Source organism: Schistocerca americana, chromosome 1 (assembly GCF_021461395.2).
Source record: "Schistocerca americana isolate TAMUIC-IGC-003095 chromosome 1, iqSchAmer2.1, whole genome shotgun sequence".
NCBI lineage: Eukaryota > Metazoa > Arthropoda > Insecta > Orthoptera > Acrididae > Schistocerca > Schistocerca americana.
In genome coordinates this window covers 527,605,728-527,631,923 of record NC_060119.1, presented here as the reverse complement: position 1 = coordinate 527,631,923, position 26,196 = coordinate 527,605,728, and the positions used below count along the sequence as shown (strand labels likewise).

The 26,196-nt window shown below is 38.6% G+C and overlaps 1 protein-coding gene across 1 annotated transcript in view; it reads right to left on the bottom strand.

Annotated features, from left to right (window-relative positions):
• Nucleotides 1-26,196, bottom strand: part of LOC124624589 (condensin complex subunit 1) — a 213,413-nt gene that overhangs the window by 3,381 nt on the left and 183,836 nt on the right. The window contains exons 16-24 of the mRNA XM_047149116.1: nucleotides 25,752-25,872; nucleotides 25,545-25,632; nucleotides 22,202-22,377; nucleotides 20,786-20,889; nucleotides 14,242-14,496; nucleotides 12,317-12,459; nucleotides 11,559-11,691; nucleotides 11,195-11,459; nucleotides 5,577-5,706 (exon numbers count right to left, since the gene is read on the bottom strand). Of these exons, the coding sequence (XP_047005072.1) occupies nucleotides 5,577-5,706; nucleotides 11,195-11,459; nucleotides 11,559-11,691; nucleotides 12,317-12,459; nucleotides 14,242-14,496; nucleotides 20,786-20,889; nucleotides 22,202-22,377; nucleotides 25,545-25,632; nucleotides 25,752-25,872 (1,415 nt within the window). The remainder of the gene's footprint in view (nucleotides 1-5,576; nucleotides 5,707-11,194; nucleotides 11,460-11,558; nucleotides 11,692-12,316; nucleotides 12,460-14,241; nucleotides 14,497-20,785; nucleotides 20,890-22,201; nucleotides 22,378-25,544; nucleotides 25,633-25,751; nucleotides 25,873-26,196) is intronic.

The window sequence follows — 26,196 nt, the reverse complement described above, 5'->3', positions numbered from 1 at the left end:
AGTAAAAGGGAAATGGAAAAATTATGTGTCTCCAGAGTGAGGCTCAGTCTCCAAAAGTGAATGACAACGATCCGCAAATTTGAATTCCTATTTATTAGGATACAATAACAGCACTACTAAAGGAAATGAATTACTAGAGCAAAAAAGGAAGACTCTACCAAGAAATACGTCCAGCCTAAATGACAAGGATCGACAGGCAACATAGCAGTGTATTATTTTATAATCAGGAAGTGACTTGTGTGTTGTCCAGAACTTTTTAGAACAGTCCGATATGATGCGTGCATTTCCAGTGTGCCGGTGACTGGAATATAAGTAATGGTTATTACAAGATCAGTAGGTAAACTAATCCAATCAGAATTACTAGTAACACTTAAGCTAAATGAATATATATTTCACTATGCCATGTACATGGTAGCAGGACTGAACGTACTTGAAATATTAGGCACTGATAGGTTGACAGACCATAAACTTACCTTAAGCTTTCAACACAGCAGTGTAACATTTCCTTAGGGCAAAGGAGAAGATATTGCGAGATTGTATTTCAATAGTTATCACATTTACTTCTAATATCATTACAGCGTGGAGGCAAAGTTTTTGTTTAGCTTGGACCACCAGCTATTTGTATAGCAATTTGAATATCTCTCTTCCTGTACCTATGTTACAGCATACTGAGCCAAGTTTGAATGATGACCAGGTAAATTGTGCAAATTGATTCATTACTTTTGTAAAAAAAGTTAATAGGGCTGAAATTAATGCTTAGCTAATAGCAGCATTTTTATGTGCACTGTTTTGATTTTACATATAAAAACATGCAAAAAGCACTTGCTTTGGGGAAGTTTTTGAAGTGCATCACTTCTATTTTGAACTTTTACGAATCGATTCAAACTTTGCACGAAGGTAGATAAACGGATAAAGTAAAAATATAGTTATTTTTACCAAACAATCCTTACCTGTTGCCAAGATATGATGATTTAAAGTCAAGCTAAACATAATACATGTTTTTCTGGCAGGGTTTTGAAGCATACCACTTCTATGTTTCAAACTTTTGCAAAATGGTTCAAATTTTGTAAAAAGGTAAACAAATACATGTAATTAAAGGTCATCCTGTAGTTTTGTGAAAGCTTTATACATTGCCAAGGCATCGGCACGGTTCCAAAGGCGACAAAAAAATCCGTACCAGGTTAGTCGTCACCCAAGTAAGCAAAAGTCTACCTCCGTTGCCAAGCTGTGGTGGTCTAATGTCAAAATTATGGAGGAGTAAAATGTGGGAAGAAAATGAAAATTTTTTTCATCACAGCACAAAAAAATGCAAATATGTCACACACAGAGTTAGACATGTAAAAGAAGGCAACTAACTTTTGGCAGTCCTGCATCTTACAATTTATAGGCTTCGTTCTTGTAACACTTATTGCTCTAGCTCAGGTAACTGAAGGTCTTAATAATGTGGAATGGACTTACATTGAAGAAGTATAGAGGCCATTAAGACTAATACAAGTAAATCTTTGGGATTAATGACACAGGGAAAGAAAGATTTGTTAGCTTTTCTAAGTAAGTATATGAGTATTTCTTTGCTGAGACCAGCAGTTATTAAAGATTTTGTTTGTATGTTAAAAGTACTGCCTGGTACATCACATTCTATAAAACTATATCCAATATCAGTGGCAGCAAAAACATCTATAAGTCATGAGATTAACAGAATGTTAACAAGGAATGTTATTGAACATCTGACAGTTGTTGCAGTAGCCATTTAGTTGCAATTAATAAATTATACTGATCAGTAAGACTGGTACTTGAGCAAAAACAGTGAACAGAGTAAATGAAACTGAATGTGAGAGAACCCCCGTCATTGAGGAGTTGCTAACTAGATTAGCGGGAATGAAATATATAAGCGGTGAGGTAAAATTTCTGGGGCATGTTATAAACATGCCAGGGATTAAACCAGACCCAAGCAGATTAGATGCAATTAGCCACTGCCTACGACCATCAAACAAGAGACAACTTAAATCATATTTAGGTTTTGTTGGATTTTATAGAAAATTTATAGAAAATTTATAGAAGACTGTGTATGAAATGAGTCGTGTTTGATGGCATTTACTCGAACATAACTCACCTTGAAATGAACACAAGACTGTAAATCAGAATTCAATTAATAAAGGAGAGAGTAGTGTCAGTATCACTTGTAGTCTGTCCAGATTTCAATTTACCATTCCACTTAGTGACAGGTGCATCAGATTATGGCCACATTTACCAAATGAAATACAGAGATTGCCGAACAGCTTTTTCAAGTAGAAGTTTGACCAATCAAACAATGACGCCCAGTTTACTGCTACGCAATTCCATGAATTTATGGCTTGAGGAAGTGTGAATCACATATTGATTTCAAAATACCACCCACAAGCCAACCCAGTCGCGAGAGAATTATGCGAGAATAGAGTATATTAGGGAGAACCTATTATGCCAATAAACCTTCTAAGCAGGTAGATTTGGTAACAGACCTTGAGCAGGTGATGAATGAATTGCCACATTCTGTAATGCAGATTTCACCAATAACACTAATAGAGAAGCATGCTGAAGGGGAAGCTGTAACTAAAGATTGAATTGCCAGCAGAGGGTGAGGATGATATGTGCACGCTGGGAGTAAATATTAGAGAACATTGATTAAGGAAAGAGAGAGGTGAAGAAAGAGATGGGAAAAGAGAGTTCCAGTATTGCATCAGGTTGGCAATGCTGTCTTAGTTATGAATCACAAGAGAAGTGTGAAGGTGATAAACTAATAAGAGAGTTCTATGGACTACCTTTTGCAGTTACTAGACTGCTTAATCTGAAAACGGCAGTATTAGCTGACCTAGAAGCAGGCAGGAAGAAAGGCAAGTGAAGTATACAAGACTTATGGATTTTTGCCAGAAGTCAGCCTAACCATAAATTAACAGTATTGAGTCAAGGGAACAAGAGGGATATGGTTAGTAGTTGCTCCAATTTATAAAATTGGAAATTTCTGGTAAGGTCTTATGGGACCAAACTACTGAGGTCATCGGTCCCTAAGCCTACACACTACTTAATCTAACTTATGCTATGGACAACACAAACACCCATGCCTGAGGGAGGACTCAAACCTCAGACGGGGGGGAGCCGCAAGGACCGTGACAAAGCGCCACAGAGTGCACGGCTCTAATTTATACTGTAAATATATAAGTATGTACGAAAAACAAACCTTTGGTTGGCAAAATAGGATATCAGAAGCTTTCATAGTGGGCAATAACAGGTAATATGTTAGGATAATGGATTTTGAATCCAGAGACCAATGAGCCCGAATGGCACTTGTGTAATAATGGCACATTAGTGATGCTGTTCTGCAAGGTTCGCAGGAGAGCTTCTGCAAAGTTGGGAAGGTAGGAGATGAGATACTGGCAGAAGTAAAGCTGTGAGTACCGGGTGTGAGTCGTGTTTCGGTAGCTCAGATGGTAGAGCACTTGCCCGGGAAAGGCAAAGTTCCCAAGTTCAAGTCTCGGTCGGGCACACAGTTTTAATCTGCCATGATGCTTGTGCATTCTTTAATATTTGAGGTGCTAAAGGGACGTTGTACAGTGACAAAAGACAGCCCCCTGACATGCTTATGTCATAACAAGTATACGTCTCCGAGACTGCAGCACCATGCCATGAAGATCCTCCTATTGGAAGTTCTGTGGTATTGGGCTTCCAAAGAAGGAACAGCTTCTCCGAGATGTGAGACAGATGAGAAGCAGGTGGTTGTTACACAGGCTTTGAATAGTAAGCACATAAAATAAGACAATTGTAAAAGGCTTTGTTACATCTGGCTACCCAATTACCAAATTTGTTGCCTGCAACAAATGGATTCCCCCATACTTATTAGTACAGGGGGAGGCTGACTTCAGATTTGCAATTTCACTGTCAAAGTTGTTACAATCGATACAGTTAAAATTATTCTTCTTGTAGAAATATTTTAAATTACGAAATAACAGGCATACTTAAAATTCATATTAGTAATGGCACAATCTAACACTAATTATTAAATTTATTTCTGGATCCACTTTGTAAAATAACGTTATAGCTTGGTGATGATGCTTCTTTTGTCAAGAAAGTTTGTAAACACTTTTGCTTTGTAAACTCTTTGGAATTTTTGAGTATCAAAGAATGTGGGTATGGAAATGCACATGTATTTTTAATTTTGTTTGCAACAATGTAATTGACGGTTTTATGAAAAAGGAGATTGTGAAGTCAGTGTGATATAGACAAATGGGATAAACTAAAAGAAAATCACAGCAACAGATAGTAGTCCATCAATTATTTAGTCTTCTGGAACACAGTAAGTCAAAATTTCAGTCTCAATAATGTACCCCTAGACGCAAAAATTGGAGCCAACAGCAAGAGAAAATGAAGATAAGTTTTTCTTTTGTATATCTTACTCCTCTTGAAGCTTTCAAAACTTGTGCAGAGAGAGAGAGAGAGAGAGAGAGAGAGAGAGAGAGAGAGAGAGAGAATTTTAATGGTGACATTTGGAAGGTAAGATTACAATGGGCACACAGAATGAGGCAGAGGGTGGCAAGCACATAACAGTGAGAATTTTTTTAAAGATACTCCCAACAAAGGGAGCTTATAGAATGTTTACATACATCCCAGGTGAGACTGAGGCATGAATCTAGTGCTTGAGATGCCAGTGGTCACTGCTTGCTACCTGTCATTAGTCTATAACAGTGTCTTACTAAAAAAGATGCCACCAGCACAGGGTTGGGAGGAGAAAGAAAAACATACTGTATCATCATCAAAGATGGTTTCTGGTTTGATTTACAACATTACTGTTTGCAACTATGGAAGGGTGGGTGTGGATTGACGGGTGTAAGCAATCAATCGTCCCTCACTCAATACATGAATGGAATTTGAAGAAACCCTAACCAGTACAATGGGAAGTACCGTCAGCTATGTGCTTCAAAACAGTTTGCAGGTGCACAAACTACCTACAATGGAATGTTCAGCTATGATAAAATCTGCACAGTAGAGCCAATGGAGAGGAGAAGAAATCAAGATTCAATAACACCAATAGAGATGGTAATAACAAATCTTACAATTTGCGAGGTCCAGATAAAACTTTTTATGGGATGAGTGGTGTATACAATCTGGCTCACTCAAAATTATGGAAGGTTCCTGATTTTCTGAGTCACAATGAAAATGACTTCTCTGGAGGTGCAAAGCCAGATATATTACATGTGCAGCAAGGTTTCTTTTATTTGAATGAAGACTTAATCAGTTGCTCACACTTAAGGTTATCTCAGGGGGAGGAGGGTGGGGGGGGAGGGGAGCGTAGTAATCTGCAGAATAGCCTGCAACATATCTACCAGGACCTTTCGCCAGTAAATTGGAGTATGAGGCACATGTTCGTTACATAGAAAGTGGCTGTTGATACACTGTACACTAACATTTCCTTTTTAAACCCTATATTTAAATTTATCATATTTTGTCATTTGGTGAAAATAATGGGGTTGAACTGAACTAAAACATTTTCTAAAGTAATGAATTTCACCTTATAGAATGGAATGAGAATCATACAAAAGGAGGCATACCTCTGCGACGGTACGGTGTCTTTGTTGTTCTTGGTGGCCTGCCTGGTTCTTGCTCGTCACCATCTTGCTTTTTCTCACCCGTTCCATTTACAATATCCTGAATATATGACTCCAGTTCACTGCTTACAGCCTGAAATACAAAAGAATGAATTCCAAATGAGATTTCATAAACTAAACAGCAAATAATTTATAAATGAAATTGACATTTGGAGTTTTGATTTAGTCGAATACATTTCTTGAAGTCATAAGTAAACAAAAAACACACAGATGTACAATGTAGCTGCACCACCCAATGTCAATATGGAAACTGAGTAGCTGGTACAACATTAGCGGCTAATGCTTTTGCCCCACTACCCAGAGGATACTGACTATCAAGAGTGCCCCCTAATGGAACCGTCCGAAATCTGCCAAATAAGCCAGCCTGAGTAGGCTTTGATGCAGTCTGTCTTGGAGTGTGATGGATGTTTCGCTAAGGTGTTAAACATCATTTCTGAGGAGCAACACGTGTGCAACCCTTCTTGTATATAAACCCAGGCAGGCCGCTGGCAGCTTATGTGTAACTTGCCTTTACAAAAGTGGCAATGGCTCAGTATCCATAACATGTGTTAACTGAACCATGAAAATTTTCATAATTAGGCGAGTCTCCAGGTTTGTTTCAACAATGGAACACTTACAACAACTTTTAATGCAAACTATGCAGGGTTATCAGGAGCTGATAGCTGTACCAGAGGCAGTGCAAGCGTTAGTGAATGTGGCAGGTAGATCTTCTGCATCACCTGTGTTAAATAGCTTTTTCATCCTTTAATTAACAACACGATGAGTGGATGTGCTTGCTACCTACGATTGCAGTTACACAGGGTGTTAAATAACTGTTAGTGTTGGCACTGTAAACTGTATTCACAGTTCTGGTAAGTGCAGCAGATACATTAGTTTTAATGGAACCAGGTAAGTGGTAATGCTGGCCTGTGTAATGATAAAACTACACTGTAAAAGCATTTCACGCACTTATCAGAACACAACCTAGTTCCATTAGAATTGATGAATGCACTGCAATTACCCAGAACTGATTTACAGTAAATACAGTGAGATATGTTTATTGCATGCCACATCCCTGGACAATAACAAGATGAATGTGACCTCAGTTGTTTACTATAATCCGCAAGTTATTTGTGATGGTAAAGAGCTTGCAGTAAAGAGATGTGTTTCACAGTAGTGAAGGTGAACAAATGCTCATAGTTCTTACAGCATGCATTTTAGAGGCCCTGTTTGCTGGATTTTTTTTTCCTTGTTGCGGTCTATACTACCACCTCTCATTGTCAATTTTCAATTCATGTTCTTGTCAGGAAATCCTGAACTGTATCACCTAATGCAAAAACTGGAACCATTAACAAATCCAGTAGAACTTGAGTTCTGCACAGGATTTTCTTTATTATGGACTGCTACTCATTTCAAAAGCAGATACAGTTAGGCTCCAGTGCCTGGAGGCTGTGGCCGTAGTATTACTTTTTTTTTTTTTTTTTTTTCAATTTTGGAAGGAGGACTTTGTCCAGAAACTTAATATTTTAGGAGTCTTCCTCATTTTTCCTGTCTGCTACACAATTCCTCCTCCTCAAACAAGTAGCAATATATCCTTTCTGTATTATTGTTATTCCATACAGGTTTTTCCATTGTTATATTTGTAAACAATTATAAAAAAAAGAAATGATCATATGGCACTGTTGGCCGGGAGGCCCCATCCGGGGACGTTCGGCCGCCAAGTGCGAGTCTTATTGCAGTAAATGCCACATAGGGCGACTCGCGTGCCAGTGATGAGGATGAAATGATGATGACAACACAAATCCAGTCTACAAGTGGAGAAAATCTCCAACCTGGCCAGGAACTGAACCCGGGCCCGTGGTATGCATGTTACCAGTCAGCTAAGCAGGCAGACTTGCAAACCATAAAATAATTCATTTCATATGCCACAACCATGGTCTACAATATATTATGGAGATAATATGGGACTTTTAAGCCTGTTCATGAAGTGTTACCTTCCGAGAACTTTGACGACATGCTGTAATTCATGTTTGTAAGCAATTATTTTCTGTATCAGATAATTAAAAACATATGAAAGTTAAGTGAATACATTTCATTCCAAAAGTGTAGCCAAAAACTCAACTGCTTAAGATGTACTGACAATCAAGGAACTGACTGCTAGTCTTTGTTACACACACTGAAGCACCAAAGAAACTGGTACAGGCATGCATATTCAAATACAGAGTTATGTAAGCCCAGCAGAATACGGCACTGTGGTCAGCAACACCTATATAAGACAACAGCTGTCTGGGGCAGTTGTTAGATTGGTTACTGCTGCTGCAATGGCAGGTTATCTAGATGTGAGTGAGTTTGAACGTGGTGTTATAGTCAGCACACAAGCGATGGGACAAAGCATCTTAGAGGTAGCGATGAAGTGGGGATTTTCCCGTATGACCATTTCACGAGCGTACCGAGAATATCAGGAATCCGGTACAACATCAAACCTGCAACATTGCTGCGGCTGGGGAAAGATCCTGCAAGAATGGGACCAACGATGACTGAAGAGAAATGTTCAATGTGACAGAAGTGCAACCCTTCTGCAAATTGCTGCAGATTTCAATGCTGGGCCATCAACAAGTGTCAGCGTGTGAACCATTCAACAAAACATCGATACGGGCTTTGCAAGCCGAAGGCCCACTTGTGTAGCCTTGATGACTGCACGACACGAAGCTTTACACATTGTCTGGGCCCACCAACACAGACACTGGGCTGTTGATGACTGGACACATGTTGCCTGGTCGGATGAGTCTCGCTTCAAATTTTGTCGAGCAGATGGACTTGTACGGGTATGGAGACAACCTCATGAATCCATTGACCCTGCACGTCTGCAGGGGGCTCTACAAGCTGGTGGAGGCTCTGTAATGGTGTGGAGCGTGTGCAGTTGGAGTGATATGGGACCCTTGATACGTGTAGATATGACTGACAGGTGACACGTATGTAAGCATTCTATCTAATCACCTGCATCCATTTATGTACATTGTGCATTCCAATGGAGTTGGGAACTTCCAGCAGGACAATGTGACACCCCACACGTGCAGAAGTGCTACAGTGTGGCTTAGGAACACTCTTCTGATTTTGAACACTTCCACATGAACATTATTGAACATATCTGGGATGCCTCGCAATGTGCTGTTCAGAAGACACCTCAACCCTCTCGCACTCAAAGATTTATGGGCGGCCCTGCAGGATTCATAGTGTCAATTTCCTCCATTACTACCTCAGACATCAGTCTGAGTACATGCCACGTCATGTTGCGGCACTTTTGTGCACTCGCGGGGGCCCAGCACAATATTAGAAAGGGTACCATCTTCTTTGGCTCTTCAGTTTATATATGCCTTTCAATCATATTCAGAGGATTATTACAGCATGAAAACCTAGTCCTTGCTGATGAATCTCTTATCACAGAGCCTGGTGATTTCGATGATCAGGAATGGTGTTTTACAAAAATGATGACAGCATGTTCTTGTAACTCCATGCAGCTATGCTCCAGCTTTTTCCGTGTCATAGTCAGATGCTATTCAAGGAAAACAATCAATCCCTGATAAAATTATGTAACTGGATAGATGATAAACCTACTCATCAAGTGGCGGCAGAACACACACATAAAAGACTGTTATGATTGGCAAGTTTTCGGAGCCAGTGGCTCCTCTTTCAGGCAGAAGGGTTGAAGGGGAAGGAAGAAGGTCGAAGGAAAAGGACTGGAGAAGTCTAGGAAAAGGGCTAGGTTTCGGGAAAGTCACCCAGAACCACGAGTTAGGGGGACTTACCGTATGGGATGAGAAGGAAAGACAGATGAATCAGTCTTTCTTTCTTGTCCCGTAAGGCAAGTCTCCCCTGACCCGGAGACTGATTCATCAGTCTTTCCTTCTCATCCCGTTCGGTAAGTCTCCCATGACCCGCAGTTCTGGGTGACTTTCCCAAAATCCACCCCTTTTCCTAGATCTATCCAGTCCTTTTCCTTCACTGTTCTTCCTTCCCCTTCAACTCTTCTGCCTGAAGGAGGAGCCACTGGTTCCGAAAGCTTGCCAATCACAACAGTTTTTTATGTGTGTGTTCATCCGCCGCTTGGTGAGTAGGTTTTGTTATCTATCCAGTTAAATTCTTTTATCAGATACTATTCAGTAATACTTACATGCTACCACATTTGATAATCTTAGCTTCTTGTCATCACTGTAGTTTAATACACATTATTTTACCTGTGACTACCACTTTTTCTTTTCTTTTATTAAGAAGCATGTATTGTATCGCAAATGGGCAAATCTGACAAATGATCATCTAATCCCTGCAATCTATGAAATTCTTCCTCCACAATTATGCTTTGAAAGCTCATATTTCGGCAACTCCTTTTATTTTCAAATTATTTACATTCCAAAACAGAGGTAGAGTGCACACTTGCTAAATGCTAATAAGATTTTGTTACATTTTTGCTGATATTTTGTTACATGTATGCCAAAGCTATCTACTTCTTCTTAGTATCTAACCAAAAGTATTGTTTTCTTTGTGTTAGACATCTCTACTAACATGACTGAATGTTATAGATCTTGTCTCTGAAATTTACAGAAGACAGTGCAAAATTTGAAGCATAGGTGGGGGTTCATGGAATACTGAATTTGTATTGTCAGTGAAGTCAGTTCTAGGAATCAGGTGAATATTCTTTCCAGTCAGACTCGGCAATGAAAATATCACAAAACAAATTGATCAAATAGGGAAGAGTGATAGATTTTAGTAACTTTTTTCACTAACTCAGAGTGCCAGAAAAGCCATGTCAATCATAATCTCATTTATGAAAAACTTATGTTTTTTTGTATCTTCAATCTTTCCTTCTCATCTCGTCTGGTAAGTCTCCCCTGACCTGGGGTTCTGGGTGACTTTTCCAAACTTTACCCCTTTTGCTAAACCTCTCCAGTCCTTTTCCTCAACCCCTCTTCCTTCCTCTTTTACCCTTCTGCCGCAAGAAGTAGCCACTCGCTCTGAAAGCTTGCATGCCTAAAACCTTTCTTTTATACCGTGTTCTCCTGCCACCACTTGGTGAGCAGATTTTATTATCTGTCCAAATACACTATACTATCAGTTACAGTGTTTCACAAACAAGGGAAATTCATTATTTATGTTATTTTTGTTATTAGTTTCCAATTCATTAGCACATTTTTTCATAACATCATCTTCATTGTTGTTGGTCTGATCAGTCAAGAATCATTCCTACAATTACCATGTGCCAATAAACAAAATAATTGTGTTTAAAATAGTATGTTCAGACAACAGTAAGAATTATATATTGATGTTTCAGTCTAAATGTTCACACATACAATCACAAATTATAAGTAACTCAAAAGAATACAACATTTTGCCAATTATAAGCCATAACTGTGATGAGAGAAACCAAAGTAAGACTGTGTGTGTGTGTGTGTGTGTGTGTGTAGGCATGGCACCATGTAACTTGTAAGTAAGTAATGTGTTCTTTGCTTCTTTATTTCAAATCTTAACACAACCTCTCTACACATCCAATAAATATGCAAAGATACAAGTGGTGTAATGCATAGTACCTTGATTTCCTGTTTCGGATTTTTCATCGAACTGCTGACAATGTTCATGAAATAGTCAAATACTGGCTTGTGATGGAGTTTATCTGCATAGCATTTAAGGTTTTCAATGAGCAGATAAAGAGATTTCTCATTGTAAGTCAGCAAACTCATACAAAAGGCTAGATTAGCTGCTTGCTGTTCAGTAGATGCAGCGCCTAATCGTTGACACAGCTTTTCTATCAAAGTTTCCAACTGCCTTTCGCGGTGAATTAGTCCCAATATGAATCTGAAAACGAATTGAACATGAAATGAACGTGACAAACATTTAGTGGCTCAAATTCATGATTCTGTACTTCACAACATTGTGTACAGCATTTATACTTACTTCAGAATTGTGCGAAATTTACTATCATCAAGGTTAGTTTCAGGATGTGTCAACTTTGAAATAATTTCTGGTAGTGTATTATATAAGGCATTACCCTTCTGTGAAAGTTCATAGAAAAACACCTTTGCTGTATCTGTGGGTGGAATATAACAGGATTATATTACAATTTCACCATACGGAATTACAAGTAATTCAAAAATAGAGGCTGCAAAAGGACAAGGCAATAAACATTTTTTCCCACAGTGAAATAAATTACATACAAACAGAGGAAAGATTGAAAACAAGTTTTACAGAAGAGTTGCCAGATAGGTGACTGATCTCCATTTACCTAGAAGACAATATATAAGCAATAAAAACCTTCCAACACATTGCTTACATGTTTTGGCTCTTTTTCAGAAACATACTATTTCACTTCAGGACTTAAAAATTAAAATGGTATCCTGATATAGGGAACACAGAAAATATAAACTAAGTTCGAGATGTTGGCAGAAAGATGGAATAACATAATTGGAAAGGGAATAGTACTTGGAATGTGTAAGAGAATAAGGAATGACAAGATGTAAATGAGAATCTCTCTCTTATCTCTCCCCCCCCCCCCCCCCCCCCAAAATTACACACGGGGAGGGGAAAAAACAACAACATTTTACGTAACTAACCATGTCTTTTGCAAATGAACATCATTAAAACTAAACTTTACAGAGTGGTGTACTTGATTTTGGTGAAAAAGATAGACAGTTATACTTATGTACAATACTTACATGAAATTTCTGGATGTGCATCTGTTAAACATAAAGCTATGTCTGCTATTTGAGTCCTGATCTTCACCATGTCATTCATCACCAAGTGAGTGAGAATCAGTACTGCTGTTTGACGCACTGTATCTGATGTTGTATCTCTTAAACTGTAACAAGAGTAAATAAATACTAATATTTATGACAAAAAGGTATCAGTACACCATTCTTGTTTCTTTGCATTCAAATATACTTCAAAGCAAGAATCTTTTACATACTTTCAGCCAAGGGAACAAAAAGAAAGATAGAAAGAAAGTATGTTACTGATTTGTTGTCCTATCCATTTTAATTCTATCATGTAAGATGACAACAGAAATCACAGCATCAAAGAAATGGTGGGTAGCCAGCCATTTTACACCAAGAGGAAAAAGTACAGCAGCTCAGTATTACATTTTTTCCTCCAACAGTGCTGAATTTTTGCATGTAACAAATTTCATGAGTGATTCTTTGAAGAATAACGACAAAAACTAAACGGTGTGACTATTTCTAAAGAAGACAATCCTGGGACCACAGCTATTCAATATAAAATGTTGAATCAAAACATCTTGTGCCATCTGAATTTCTAGTTGTTATTTTATTTGACCACTCAGTTATGGCACTACATTACACCATCTTCATGCCCCCTGACTGACATGGAGGAAAAATTCCACCTCTGGTCCAGTCAAAATAGCGGCCAGCATTCAGTGACTGGTATCTGCAGATTTTTGACAGTTATTACTTCAATCATCACTTGATCGCTGTGTCAAAAATCTATGGATACCAGTCACTGATTGCTGCCCCTATTTTGACTTAACCAGAGGTGAGATTCTCCATACATGCTGGTCAGGGGGGCTGAAGATGGCATAATGTAGTGCCAAAACTGGTTGCCCAATAAAATAAGAACTGTAAATCCAGACACCTGAAGGTGTTTTGATTCGACATTTTTATTTTGAGTAGTAGAAACGTCGAGCCTCAACAAGTACCTAAATAAGAGTGAAAACTGTTCTATCTTTTGGAAGAATCTTTTTCCGAGCTGAAGTGCAACCCCCGCAAGCCTCGCTAACTATACGGCTACACTGTGCAGTCTTCAGAACCACGGTCCTGGCATTGTATAGTTAGCGGGTGCAAATTTAACAGCACGTGTGTGTGTGTGTGTGTGTGTGTGTGTGTGAGAGAATTCGCGAAGGGCCAAACTGCTGAGGTCATCGGAACCTAGACTTACACAATACTTCAACTAACGTAAACTAACTTAGGCTAAGAACACCACACACACACACACACACACACACACACACACGCCTGAGGGAGGACTCTAACCTCTGGCGGCAGGGGCCGCGCAATCAGTGACATGGCGCCTCAAACCGCGCAGACAATCCGCGTGGCTTCAACAAAATAGTTACAGCTATTGAGAAACAAGACACTGTTGATTCATCCCATATTAGTTTACTGAAGAATATATATGTTTATATGTTGATTAGATAGCCCCATTAACCATTACTGTAGCTGCATCTTCATCCATTCTACCTAAATTGTATCTCATGTTACAATGGAGCAACTTTGTTTTGATTTGGAGGTGCGATCTAAAACTTTTCTCTCCCCTTGAATTTCAAGTCTCAAATTCCAGTTGGGGCTTAGAGCCGGGAAATTTTTTATTCCTTTGATTTTGAGCCTCATTTCTCAAGTGCGGCTTAGATTCGAGTAAATACGGTAACCACAGTTACACAATTTCTTACTTCTGACCTTCACCACAACTGTTTTTGTAGAACTGTTTACCACCTAATTGTTAGGCTGTTTTCTGAAAGTGTAAAATGGTGTGTGCTTTACAGGCAGAAATGTGTAAGATAAAAGCACAAATCCACAATTATGAACCTCCAATTCTAAATATGACCACAAAACAAATTTAAAAATCATACCTGTCACAAATATATCCAGTCCAGGGTTCAGCAACATTTGGAAATCGAAAAGCTATGTCACCAAAGGCTATCAGGCAATTTGCACGTAACTTTTCATCAGTTGATGTTTTCAATGCAGTCATGAAAAGTTGTATATGCTCTGCACAGAACTCACTTGATACTACCATCATCTTGGATAATGCTAAAAATGCAGATGTTAAAACACTGGTTCCATCATATTCCTTTGGCTTGGAGCATATATCAACAACGAACTTGCTGCAAAAAGTGAGAAACTATTAAAATAATTTCAGTTTACATTAAGAATAATTGAAAAATTTTATTATTACAGGCTGGTTAATATAGGAAAATGTGTCGAGGGATAACTTTCTACAACTTCCTGCACTAACAGCATCAAATAAAGAAGAGCGACATGAAGTGTATCTACGCACTGAATTAGAAGCTACTGGCCTCACTCTTTTTACTCTGTGTATTGTTTTTATGCAGGCATCCATAACCTGTCTAATAATACCATGTTGGCACACCATTTCTGCTTTAAGTATACAATTTACAGAGATTAAATACATGAAAATGTTTATAACATTTTTAGATATGATGCAAAAAATTCTTCCCAATGCGTAGCATATATGTTAGGTAACGGGAAGAGCATCTGGTCACAGTTGCACTTAATGACCATGTATAGCACTGCAATGTGCAAGAGAATGCAGACTGTAAGAGATTACTACTGTCTGAAACAAGTTTTCACACTGTGGTATAAAAAGGACTGTTAGAGGAGGAGGCGTTCATGGAAAAAAGGTAGCAGACTATGGAAATTAGGAAATAGTTTCATTATCCTGCAGTAGTTCTTAGTTTCTCTGTATTTTCATGATTGTGGAAGCAGCACATCCCTCTCCTGTGCACTACTATGATGGTTGACAGTTAAGCATTTCTTCAAAATAGACTTTTTTTCCAGCCAATTTAACAGGCCCAAAACATTATTACAATTTTGTTGAATATAATGCACATAAAGGAACGTCTACGACAACAGCACAGACAGAGAAACTAAGTGAGTTAAGGGAGGTGCATCCACCTCTGATACAGAGACCAAATCCCACCATCTTTCAGCAGTTTTGTAAGGCTGTAGGGACTCCTGACCAATGATCCGTGTCTGCATACCATACTTTAGTTCTGGACATCAAGTGTACTGACAGCTGCTTTGACAGTCCTCAAGCTTAGTTGCCTCATTATTTCTGTTACATTATGTTCCGCAATTCTACCATGAGATTATAGGGGAACTATTTTATCTTCAAAATTACTTTGCTACTGGTTCAAATGAGGCTGATGTAATGGCAAAAATTAAACCAAAAACGAACTATATATAAATGATGTTCCCACGACTTCTGCATATCAGTGTCACTAGTGAGAATACTGTGCAATCTGGGAACATACAGAAATTTCCCATAAATGCTTGGAGGTGGATTCAAATATTCAGACTGCTATCGAAGAACACCTTGTACTTGTATATAACATGGGTCATCATTGCGTTTCTTCGATAGTGTCGTAGAAGTATAGAGAAAAGTTGCGAAAGACCTCTGGACAAAACTTCTGAATTACTTTCTGAGGGTAAATAGCAATTTGTCATTTTGTAGGGAAGGGGAGGAGATGGAAAACAAGATAAGGATTGAACATCCCTTCAGCAACAAGACGAATAAAGATGGAGTAAAAGCCAGGATTGAGAAAGAGTGTGGAAGAAAATTGGGCATGCCCTTTTGAAGGGACCATCCCAGCCTTCACCTTTAGTAATTTAGGGAAATCAGAGCAAACCTAAATCTGGATACTGTGACTTGATCATTGTATTGCATATCATGGTAAACAGTACTGACAATCCATTAGTGATTTTCAATTCAGCATTGGCCACCCACAAATTAAATGAAATTCACTAGATTACTGAGATACTTTATCTTTCAAAAGTGTTCAATATTTGCTGAAGGTGCAAATATGGAGAACTGTGTGTAAAAGAATAGCTGGTGCCTAGTCTTAGAATTCGAACAATAAATCAAATGTGTACCACTGCTGTGGTGGTTCTTCATGAAGATGGTTTACCCCAGCACAGACAACTTTACATGCCTATTAAACTTAGTTGTAATTTTCTGATAGTTATGGGAATATTTATTTTAACAGAACACTTGTGTAGCAACACAAACATTTTCTGGATGGTGTCTTCCCTTGTCTTTGGTAACATTTCTTCTATCCATAGGGTAAATTTTACAAATCAATGTGAGCTGTGCAAAGCTGCACTCCTAATGCAACTAAATAGAGTTTAGTTAATACAACAATAAGAAATTATATTAGCAACCACAATACCCCTCTCCCTCTTGCCGTGGACTGATTATCGGCATTCGTGTTCTGCCGAAGCAATGTCACTGGAAAAATTTATCTGCCTAGTCACTCTCTAGACCAAGACAGTGAGTCTATGGAGAATACCATACAGTTTTCCAGGTATATGTTTCACTCGCTGATTACTCATTTACTTTTATGTCAACCTACTCCCATCGTTACCATGTGAGTACTGGTAAAATGTCATCAGGACTGTAACCTACCACCAAATGACCATTAAGGCCTTTGGATGTAACACTAGTATTAGTAATTTTTGATTGTTTGCCATATCACTCACTCATCAGCCCACACTGTGTGTCAATTGCTGTTATATCTGTTACTTCTTAGCCTAACACCAAATAGTGTGGGTATAACACTAATATTTGTTATTTTCTAACAATTTTTGTTATCTCTTTCCCACTCCACCAAAATCATCTCAGAGGTGAAATGTCATCAAATTTTCCCCAGTCAAGCTAACAACATAAAAAACAATAGATACGGTACTAACAACAGCAGTCGTTCCCCAATATTTTATCACGTCCTCTCAATTTCAACCTCACTCTCACTCTGAGCAGCATTACAGGTATATTATACTCCCCCCCCCCCTCCCCCTCCATCTACTGCCCTTTTTCAGACACTAACTCATATTTGTAATGAAGATTGGTTCTAGATGCTCCAGGTGGTCTACAGTTAAGCATCCATGATGAAAGTTTCACACTTCCACCGCCACAAGTAGGGGTGCAAACAGTGTCTTAACCATACAACATTTATATTTAAACTGATATGTGTACAAAGTTTGGTTGAAATTTCTCCATGTGTTCCAGAGGTGTGTATTATATTTAACTCGTTTTTGTCACAACCCCTACCCCAAGGGTTAAATAACATCGGGACTAATGACAATCAGTGGCAGTGGCCCCAATAAAGTGAGGACTCACCGCTAATCTTTAATTAGTTTTACACCAGCTCCATCAACACCTAATGGTACCTGGATTGTCTTACGTGAAAAGCATATTTTTCCACACAGTAAGTAATGTAAGTACGAGACAGCAAAGGACTTGGAAGAGAAGTTGAACAGAATGTACAGAGTCTTGAAGGGAGGATATAAGATGAACATCAGCAAAAGCAAAACAAGGATAATGGAAAGTAGTTGAGTTTATCAGGTGATGCTGAAGGAAGCTGATTAGGAAATGAGATACTGAAAGTAGGAAATGACTTTGGCTTTTCGAGCAGCAAAATAACTCATGGTAATCAAAGTAGAAAGGATATAAAATGTAGACTGGCAATGGCAAGGAGAGCTTTTCTGAAGAAGAGAAATTGGTTAACATCAAGTATAGATTTAAATGACAGGAAGTCTTTTACTGAAAGTATTTGTATGGAATGTAACCATGTATGGGAGAGAAACATGGACGATAAACAGCTTAGACAAGAGGAGAATAGAAGTTTCTGAAGTGTGGTGCTACAGAAGAATGCTGAAGATTAGATGAGTAGATCACATAACTAATGAGCAGGTACTGAATCAAATTGGGGAGAAGAGGAATTTGTGGCACAACTTGACTAGTTGGCAGGACATGTTCTGAGGCATCAAGGGATCACCAATTTAGTATTGGAGGACAGCGTTGAGGGTAAAAATCGTAGGGGGAGACCAAGAGATGAATACACTAAGCAGATTCGGAAGGATGTAGGGTGCAGTAGTTACTTGTAGATTAAGAACCTTGCACAGAACAGAGTAGCATGGAGATCTGCATCAAACCAGTCTTTGCACTGAAGACCACAACAAGTAATATATACACAAAGTCTGTTGAAATGGCTCCATGTGTTCCACAGTCCTGCTTACTCATCACAACTTTCCCACTTCCATGCTCAGAAACACTACTGCTTGGGTGCCTTACAACCAAATCAACTGCTACTTGGCTTGCCGTCAGATGAGTACAAAGTTTGGTTGAAATTACTACAGGTATTTCAGAGTTATCCTGGAAACGTGTACACTCCCCCACCCGCCCCTGTGCGCATGGCCACACACGCGCCAAACCCCCCCCCCCCCTCCCCTCCCAACACACACACACACACACACACACACACACACACACACACACTGGTTTAGGATAAAAAAGACTGTGAATGTGGCGCAGAAGAGTCTACTCACTGTAAGACCCACTTCCTCTGTTCAGCTGACCTTGGTATCACTACCACAATCGCCATCCCTTTTCCTATCCTCATCTTTTTCTCTATGCTTACTGTAACACCTGTATAATTATATTCCACCTCATTGTTTAACATACATGTTTACGATCTATCCAAATTACATTTACTTTTATACTTCTCTAATTATGTAGCTAAGTAAGAATACACATTTGCATTGTAATACATCCAAAATGCAGGAAGATAGAGACAATACACATATATATAAAAGCATCAAGGGAACTTATATATATATATATATATATATATATATATATATATATATATATATATATATATATATATATATATATATAATGTGACTTACCATACGAAAGTGCTGGCAGGTCGATAGAAGCACAAACAGACACATACGTACACACAAAATTCAAGCTTTCGCAACAAACTGTTGCCTCATCAGGAAAGAGGGAAGGAGAGGGAAAGACAAGACGAAAGGAAGTGGGTTTTAAGGGAGAGGGTAAGGAGTCATTCCAATCTCGGGAGCGGAAAGACTTACCTTAGGGGGAAAAAAGGACGGGTATACACTCGCGCGCGCACACACACACACACACACACACACACACACACACACACACACACACACACACATATCCATCCACACATAAACAGACATATTTAAAGACAAAGAGTTTGGGCAGAGATGTCAGTCGAGGCGGAAGTGCAGAGGCAAAGATGATGTTGAATGACAGGTGAGGTGTGAGTGGCGGCAACTTGAAATTAGTGGAGATTGAGGCCTGGTGGGTAACGGGAAGAGAGGATATATTGAAGAGCAAGTTCCCATCTCCGGAGTTCGGATACGTTGGTGTTGGTGGGAAGTATCCAGATAACCCGGACGGTGTAACACTGTGCCAAGATGTGCTGGCCTTGCACCAAGGCATGTTTAGCCACAGGGTGATCCTCATTACCAACAAACACTGTCTGCCTGTGTCCATTCATGCGAATGGACAGTTTGTTGCTGGTCGTTCCCCCATAGAATGCATCACAGTGTAGGCAGGTCAGTTGGTAAATCACGTGGGTGCTTTCACATGTGGCTCTGCCTTTGATCGTGTACACCTCCCGGGTTACAGGACTGGAGTAGGTCGTGGTGGGAGGGTGCATGGGACAGGTTTTACACCGGGGGCGGTTACAAGGATAGGAGCCAGAGGGTAGGGAAGGTGGTTTGGGGATTACATAGGGATGAACTAACAGGTTACGAAGGTTAGGTGGACGGCGGAAAGACACTCTTGGTGGAGTGGGGAGGATTTAATGAAGGATGGATCTCATTTCAGGGCAGGATTTGAGGAAGTCGTATCCCTGCTGGAGAGCCACATTCAGAGTCTGGTCCAGTCCCGGAAAGTATCCTGTCACAAGTGGGGCACTTTTGTGGTTCTTCTGTGGGGGATTCTGGGTTTGAGGGGATGAGGAAGTGGCTCTGGTTATTTGCTTTCGCATCCCGCAACTACCCTCCCGACCTGGTACAGGTCTGTATATGTGTGGATGGATGTGTGTGTGTGTGTGTGTGTGTGTGTGTGTGTGTGTGTGTGTGTGTGCGCGCGCGAGCGAGCGAGTGTATACCCGTCCTTTTTTCCCCCTAAGGTAAGTCTTTCCGCTCCCGGGATTGGAATGACTCCTTACCCTCTCCCTTAAAACCCACTTCCTTTCATCTTTCCCTCTCCTTCCCTCTTTCCTGATGAGGCAACAGTTTGTTGCGAAAGCTTGAATTTTGTGTGTATGTATGTGTGTGTTTGTGTTTCTATCGACCTGCCAGCACTTTCATTTGGTAAGTCACATCATCTTTGTTTACACATATATATATGGGCACAAATTATACCAATTGTCCGTATCCTGTATTATCTTTCTTTACTGTTGTGAAAGAGCAGTTACAGCTGTGAGCCAAGGACTCATTACTTTGTAGAATGTGTGGTTTTCCAGTATCTCAAAATAGAAAATTTTTACCATTGGGAATGAGCATGACATTCATAGCTACATTTGCAGCATAGCTCTACAACATTACCTGCAGAGAGCAAGCATATCTGTTCCAGTCACAACATGTTTCTCACACAACATTCTGATTTGCTCATACTCATTATCTTCTGCTTGTGTACCAGATGGAGAAGCCTGAAACAATTACTATAGTCATCAATCAGATTATATAAGAAACATAAAATTTAGTTTTTTTAAAGAGTAAGAAGTAATAGAACTTTTATGTAATGGAAGTCTTGTCTTCATAGTGAATGATTAATTTTATATACACTATGTGAGAAAGAGGAAAAACAATCACTTTACGATAGTCTATTTTTTTTTTAATTTTATAGAAAGAAAGCAATGAAAACACTGTTTTCCAAAAGTATTTGAGTTGCAATAGTTGAAGGGAATAGCTTGAACACAATGGAATTTAAGTAGATAGTTATGGAAGTAAAAATGAACAACAACAATCAACTAGTTCTGAAAACTGGAACTTGTTTTAGGCTGCTTATTGCCATTAAAATTTGCAGGAATATGAATAGTATATGTAAACATTAAAGATTTAGAGAAAGCTTTTGACAACATTGACTAGGAATACACTCTTTGAAATGCTGTAGACAGCAGGGAGCAAAAATGAATCTGGAAGTTTCTCTACATTACCAAGCAGTAAGAGAAACAAAGAGGAAATTTGGTAGGACTTAGGGTGAACAAGTAAGAACTTCAAAATTTGGGAATAACATTGTAATGCTGTCAGAACATACAAAGGACACTGATGATTGGCTGAACAGAATGTTTTAAGTCTTTAAGCGAGTTTAGCAGATGAATATCAACAAAAGCAAAATAAGGGCAAAGAAACGCACTCAAGTTAAATCGGGTGACAGTGATAGAATTACATTAGAAATTGCACAATAAAAGTAGCCTGCATGTTTTGCTATTTGGGCAGTAAATAATGTGATAATGACCAAAGTAGAGAGGGTATAAAATGCAGATTTTAATAGCAATAACACTAGTTCTGGGAAAAATATTTACACTGAATATAAATCTATATAGCAGAAATTTTTCTGACTGTATTGTATGTAATGCAGCCATGTATGCAAGTGAAACATGGAAAATAAATATTTTAGACAAGGAGACAAAAGAAACGTTTGAAATTACGTGTTACACAAGAATGCTGATCATTAGACGGGTGGATTGAATAACTAATGACAAGCTTCTGCACCAAATTACAGAAATTTTTTTTAGCACAACTTGACTAAAAGGAGGAACTGGTTGACAGGAAATATCCTGAGGCATCGAGGAATTGTTGTCCATTAATGGAAGGAAGTCTGGAGGGTAAAACTTGTCCAGAGGGATTGAAGCTTGAATACAGTAAACAAGGGTACTACAGCACTGACATTCTATTAATGGGACATTAACAAAAGCACAACAACTTTAATAAAACATTCTGTCCAATAACCTCACATACCTCTCGTGATTTTGAAGTGTCACCAGCTTTTGACTTCCTTTTGTTCTTTGTTGCTATTTTTCTCAGTTTGATGTAAACATACTCTTCCAAATGAATCATGTGTCTCAAACATACATGACCCACAACAAACAAGAAACGTGAGAGAACTTCTGCAGGATATTTTCCGGACTCTGAGCCTATAGGCAGAAAAAAAGCATGATTAACAATAAAATGCAATGTTAATGGCAAAGCCTGAATGGAAAGGTTAAACTTCACATATTTCACAAGCAAAGGAATGAGTCATGAAAATGGGAGTAATCTGAATATTTCCAACTGTCACAAATAGAGAACTGACCTTTAAAAAAACCATTTTTATTTATTCTGCCAATAAATTTGATTTTAGTGAGGCTCCAACAGATCCATTTATATCTACATCAACGCGATTACTCTGCTATTCACAATAAAGTGCCTGGCAGAGGATTCAATGAATCACCTTCAAGCTGCCTCTCTACCAATTTGCTCTTGAACAGCATGTGGGAAAAATGAGCAGTTAAATTTTTCTGCGCAAGCCCTGATTTTTCTTATTTTATTTCTCCAACAGAATGTTCTAGCAGTCGGAGGAGAAAACTGGTGATTGAAATTTCATAAGAAGATCCCGTCGCAACAAAAAAACACCTTTGTTTTTATGATTGGTACTCAAATTCACGTATCATGTCTGTGGCACTATCTCTCCTACTTCGCGATAATACAAAACGAGCTGCCCTTCTTTGAACTTTTTCAATATCATCCGTCAGTCCCACCTGATGCGGACCCCACACCACACAGCACTACTGCAGAATAGGACTGATGTATGTGATGTAAGCAGTCTCTTTAGTAGGCCTGTTGCACCTTCTAAGTGTTCTGCCAACGAATTGCACTCTTTGGTTTGCGCTACCTACTAAATTATCTATGTGATCGTTCCAATTTAGGTTATTTGCAATTGTAATTCCTCAGTATTTCGTTGAATTTACAGCCCTCAGATTTGTGTGACTTATCACTTAATTGAAATACAGAGGATTTCTTGTAGTAACCATATAAATAACTTCACACTTTTCTTTATTCAGGGTCAATTGCCACTTTTCGCACCATACAGATATCTTATCTAAATCATTTTGCAATTTATGTTGCTCATCTGATGACTTTACAAGACACTAAATGACAGCATCATCTGCAAACAATCTAAGAGAGCAACTCATATCGTTTCCTATGTCGTTAATATAGACCAGGAACAATAAAGGGCCTATAACACATCCTTAGAAAACACTGGATATTACTTCTGTTTTACTCTATGACTTTCTGTCTATTACTACGAACTGTGACCTTTCTGATAGGAAATCGCGAACCCAGTCGTACAACTGAGGTGATATTCTATAGGCATGCAGTTTGGTTAGAAGACGCTTGGGAGGAATGGTGTCGAAAGCCTTCTGGAAATCTAAAAATATGGAATCAATCTGACATCCCCTCTTGATAGCACTCATTACTTCATGAGTATAAGGAGCTAGTTGTGTTTCACAAGAACAATACTTTCTGAATCCGTGCTGATTGTGTGTCAATACATCGTTTTCTTTGAGGTAATTCATAATGTTTGAACACAGTATATGTTCCAAAACCCTACTGCAAACTGACATTAGTAATATGGGCCTGTAATTCAGCGAATTACTCCGATTTCCCTTTTTGGGGATTGGTGTGAGTAATTTTCCAGTCTTTAGGTACTGGTTTTGTGTTTGAATGAGTGGCTGTATATAATTGCTAAATAAAGATTTATCGTATCAGCATACTGTGAAAGGATCTGACTGGTATACAATCTGGACCGGAGGCCTTGCCTTTATTAAGTGATTTAAGCTGCTTTGCTACACCGAGGATATCTACTTCTATGTTTCTCATTTGGTAGTTGTTCTTGATTGGAATTCAGGAATATTTACTTCGTCGTCTTTTGTGAAGTAATTTAGAAAAATCATGTTTAATAACTCTGCTTTAGTGGCACTGTCATCAGTGACTTCACCGTTGTTATCGCGCAGTGAAGGTATTGATTGTGTCTCGCCACTGGTGCGCATTTTTTGTGACCAGAATCTCTTTGGTCTTCTGCCAGATTCTGAGACAGAGTTTTGTTGTGGAAATTATTATAAGCCTCTCGCATTGAAATATGCGCTATCTTTTGAACTTCTGGAGAACTTTGCCAATCTTGGGGATTTTGCATTCTTTTAAATTTGGAGTGCTTTCTTCGTTGCTTCTGCAACAGCAATTTGACACTGTTTTGCGTACCATGAGGAATCAATACCATCACTTATTAATTTATGTGGTATTGCTGTTGACACTCTCTCTATGAAATCATTCACATCTTTTCTATCCTTACGTGATCAGAATGGAAGTAGTGGAGGCTGTTTCTTAAAAAGGCGTCAAGAGTATTTTTATTGAATTTTTTAAAAGGATAGTAAATAGATAGTATACCACGACTATTATCATTTCTTGGGCGAGTAATAATTTAAACTGACTCTTATAAGACACACCAAATCTAGAAGAAAGAAACTTGGATGCATGAATGCCGTAATTATGATTTTAACACCCTCTTTTACTAGTATATGGTTCCCTATAACGAAAATTATATCAGCTTTTAAGTGTTGTGGAAGGTAAAATCTTTTTATGGTTTAAACTGCCAGATGACATCAATTATTGATTAAAAAATCTTTCTGAAACTTGTATTTTAATGATTTTGTACTGTACTATTACTCAGTACATAAATATTCCACACAACACACATTCAACTCCAATGTAAAACATTTCTGCAGTTCCAAAGAACCTTATCTTAAAATTTTTCTTTGTAATATATTTTTACTGGATTGGTGGCTGGGGTTGGGGTAGCAATTTTTTTATGCAGCAGTGTTTCTTTCAGTTTATGAAAAGCAGTAGGAATGATTGATTACGTTCCCCTCGTTTAAACAACACACAAGTTATTTTCATAATGTGATTGGATACATAAAAAAAATCTATTTCACCAAGTGACAACAGAACACACATAAGGGTGTGAGCCTTTGGAACCAGGGGCTCATTCTTGTGGCAGAAGAGATGCAGGGGAAGGAAGAGGGGTGAAGGGAAAAGAGTGGTGAGGTTTAGGAAATGAGGAGAGTTTGGATAAGTCACCCAGATCCTTGGGTCAAGGGATAGTGCCATTTATTTGCACCAGATCTTAATATTACACTGTGCTACAGCAGCCAGAAAAAGTGCTATGGAAATGTAGTTCTTAAGTTTTCCTGCAAAATGCTCAAAACAGAGATCAGAGATCACTGATATTTTAAGACTATTAAAAATGTACACAGGAAAGTGTTACCTGAGTCCTTATTTAGATTACAATTCTGAAGCTGCTCTGATAAACTGATCACCAATGATTCCATTTCAGCAACTGGTTTCATGGACAACTACAAAAGAAAGAGACAAATCAGAAGTCGTGAAGAGACAAGTTACAGGAAAAGATTCTATGATCAGCAGGGGAAAAAAGGGTGAGTGGATGGGGAGTGTGAGAAGAAAATTTTTGTACCTGGTATATTAATTCAATAGCAGCTTCAGCCATGACCACATAATTTGGACAGTCCTTCTTTGGGAATCCTTCACGCAATATCTTACAAAGATTTGAGAACATCACATGATCCTCTGGTAACCTAAAGAAAATCAGGGAAGCAGGTATTAACAAAACCAAACAATGTATTATTTTCTGGTAACAGGCCAGTTCTCCAATGGCCTTCTTATGTAAGAGTGAAACGTCAGATTTTACAAATGAAAAGGATTCTATAATAACTTACTGACAAATTTAAATTTAAACAGTAAGTGAAAATAATAATCAAGACAGATGATGAGTATCTACTTTAAAAGCTTCAATTTATTTAAAAAACAGAGTAAAGGAATAGCATTGTTCTAGCAGGCACACAAAAATATGAGTTTAAAACAATAATAATAAAAAATGGCAACTCTACTTTTTGGAGTAT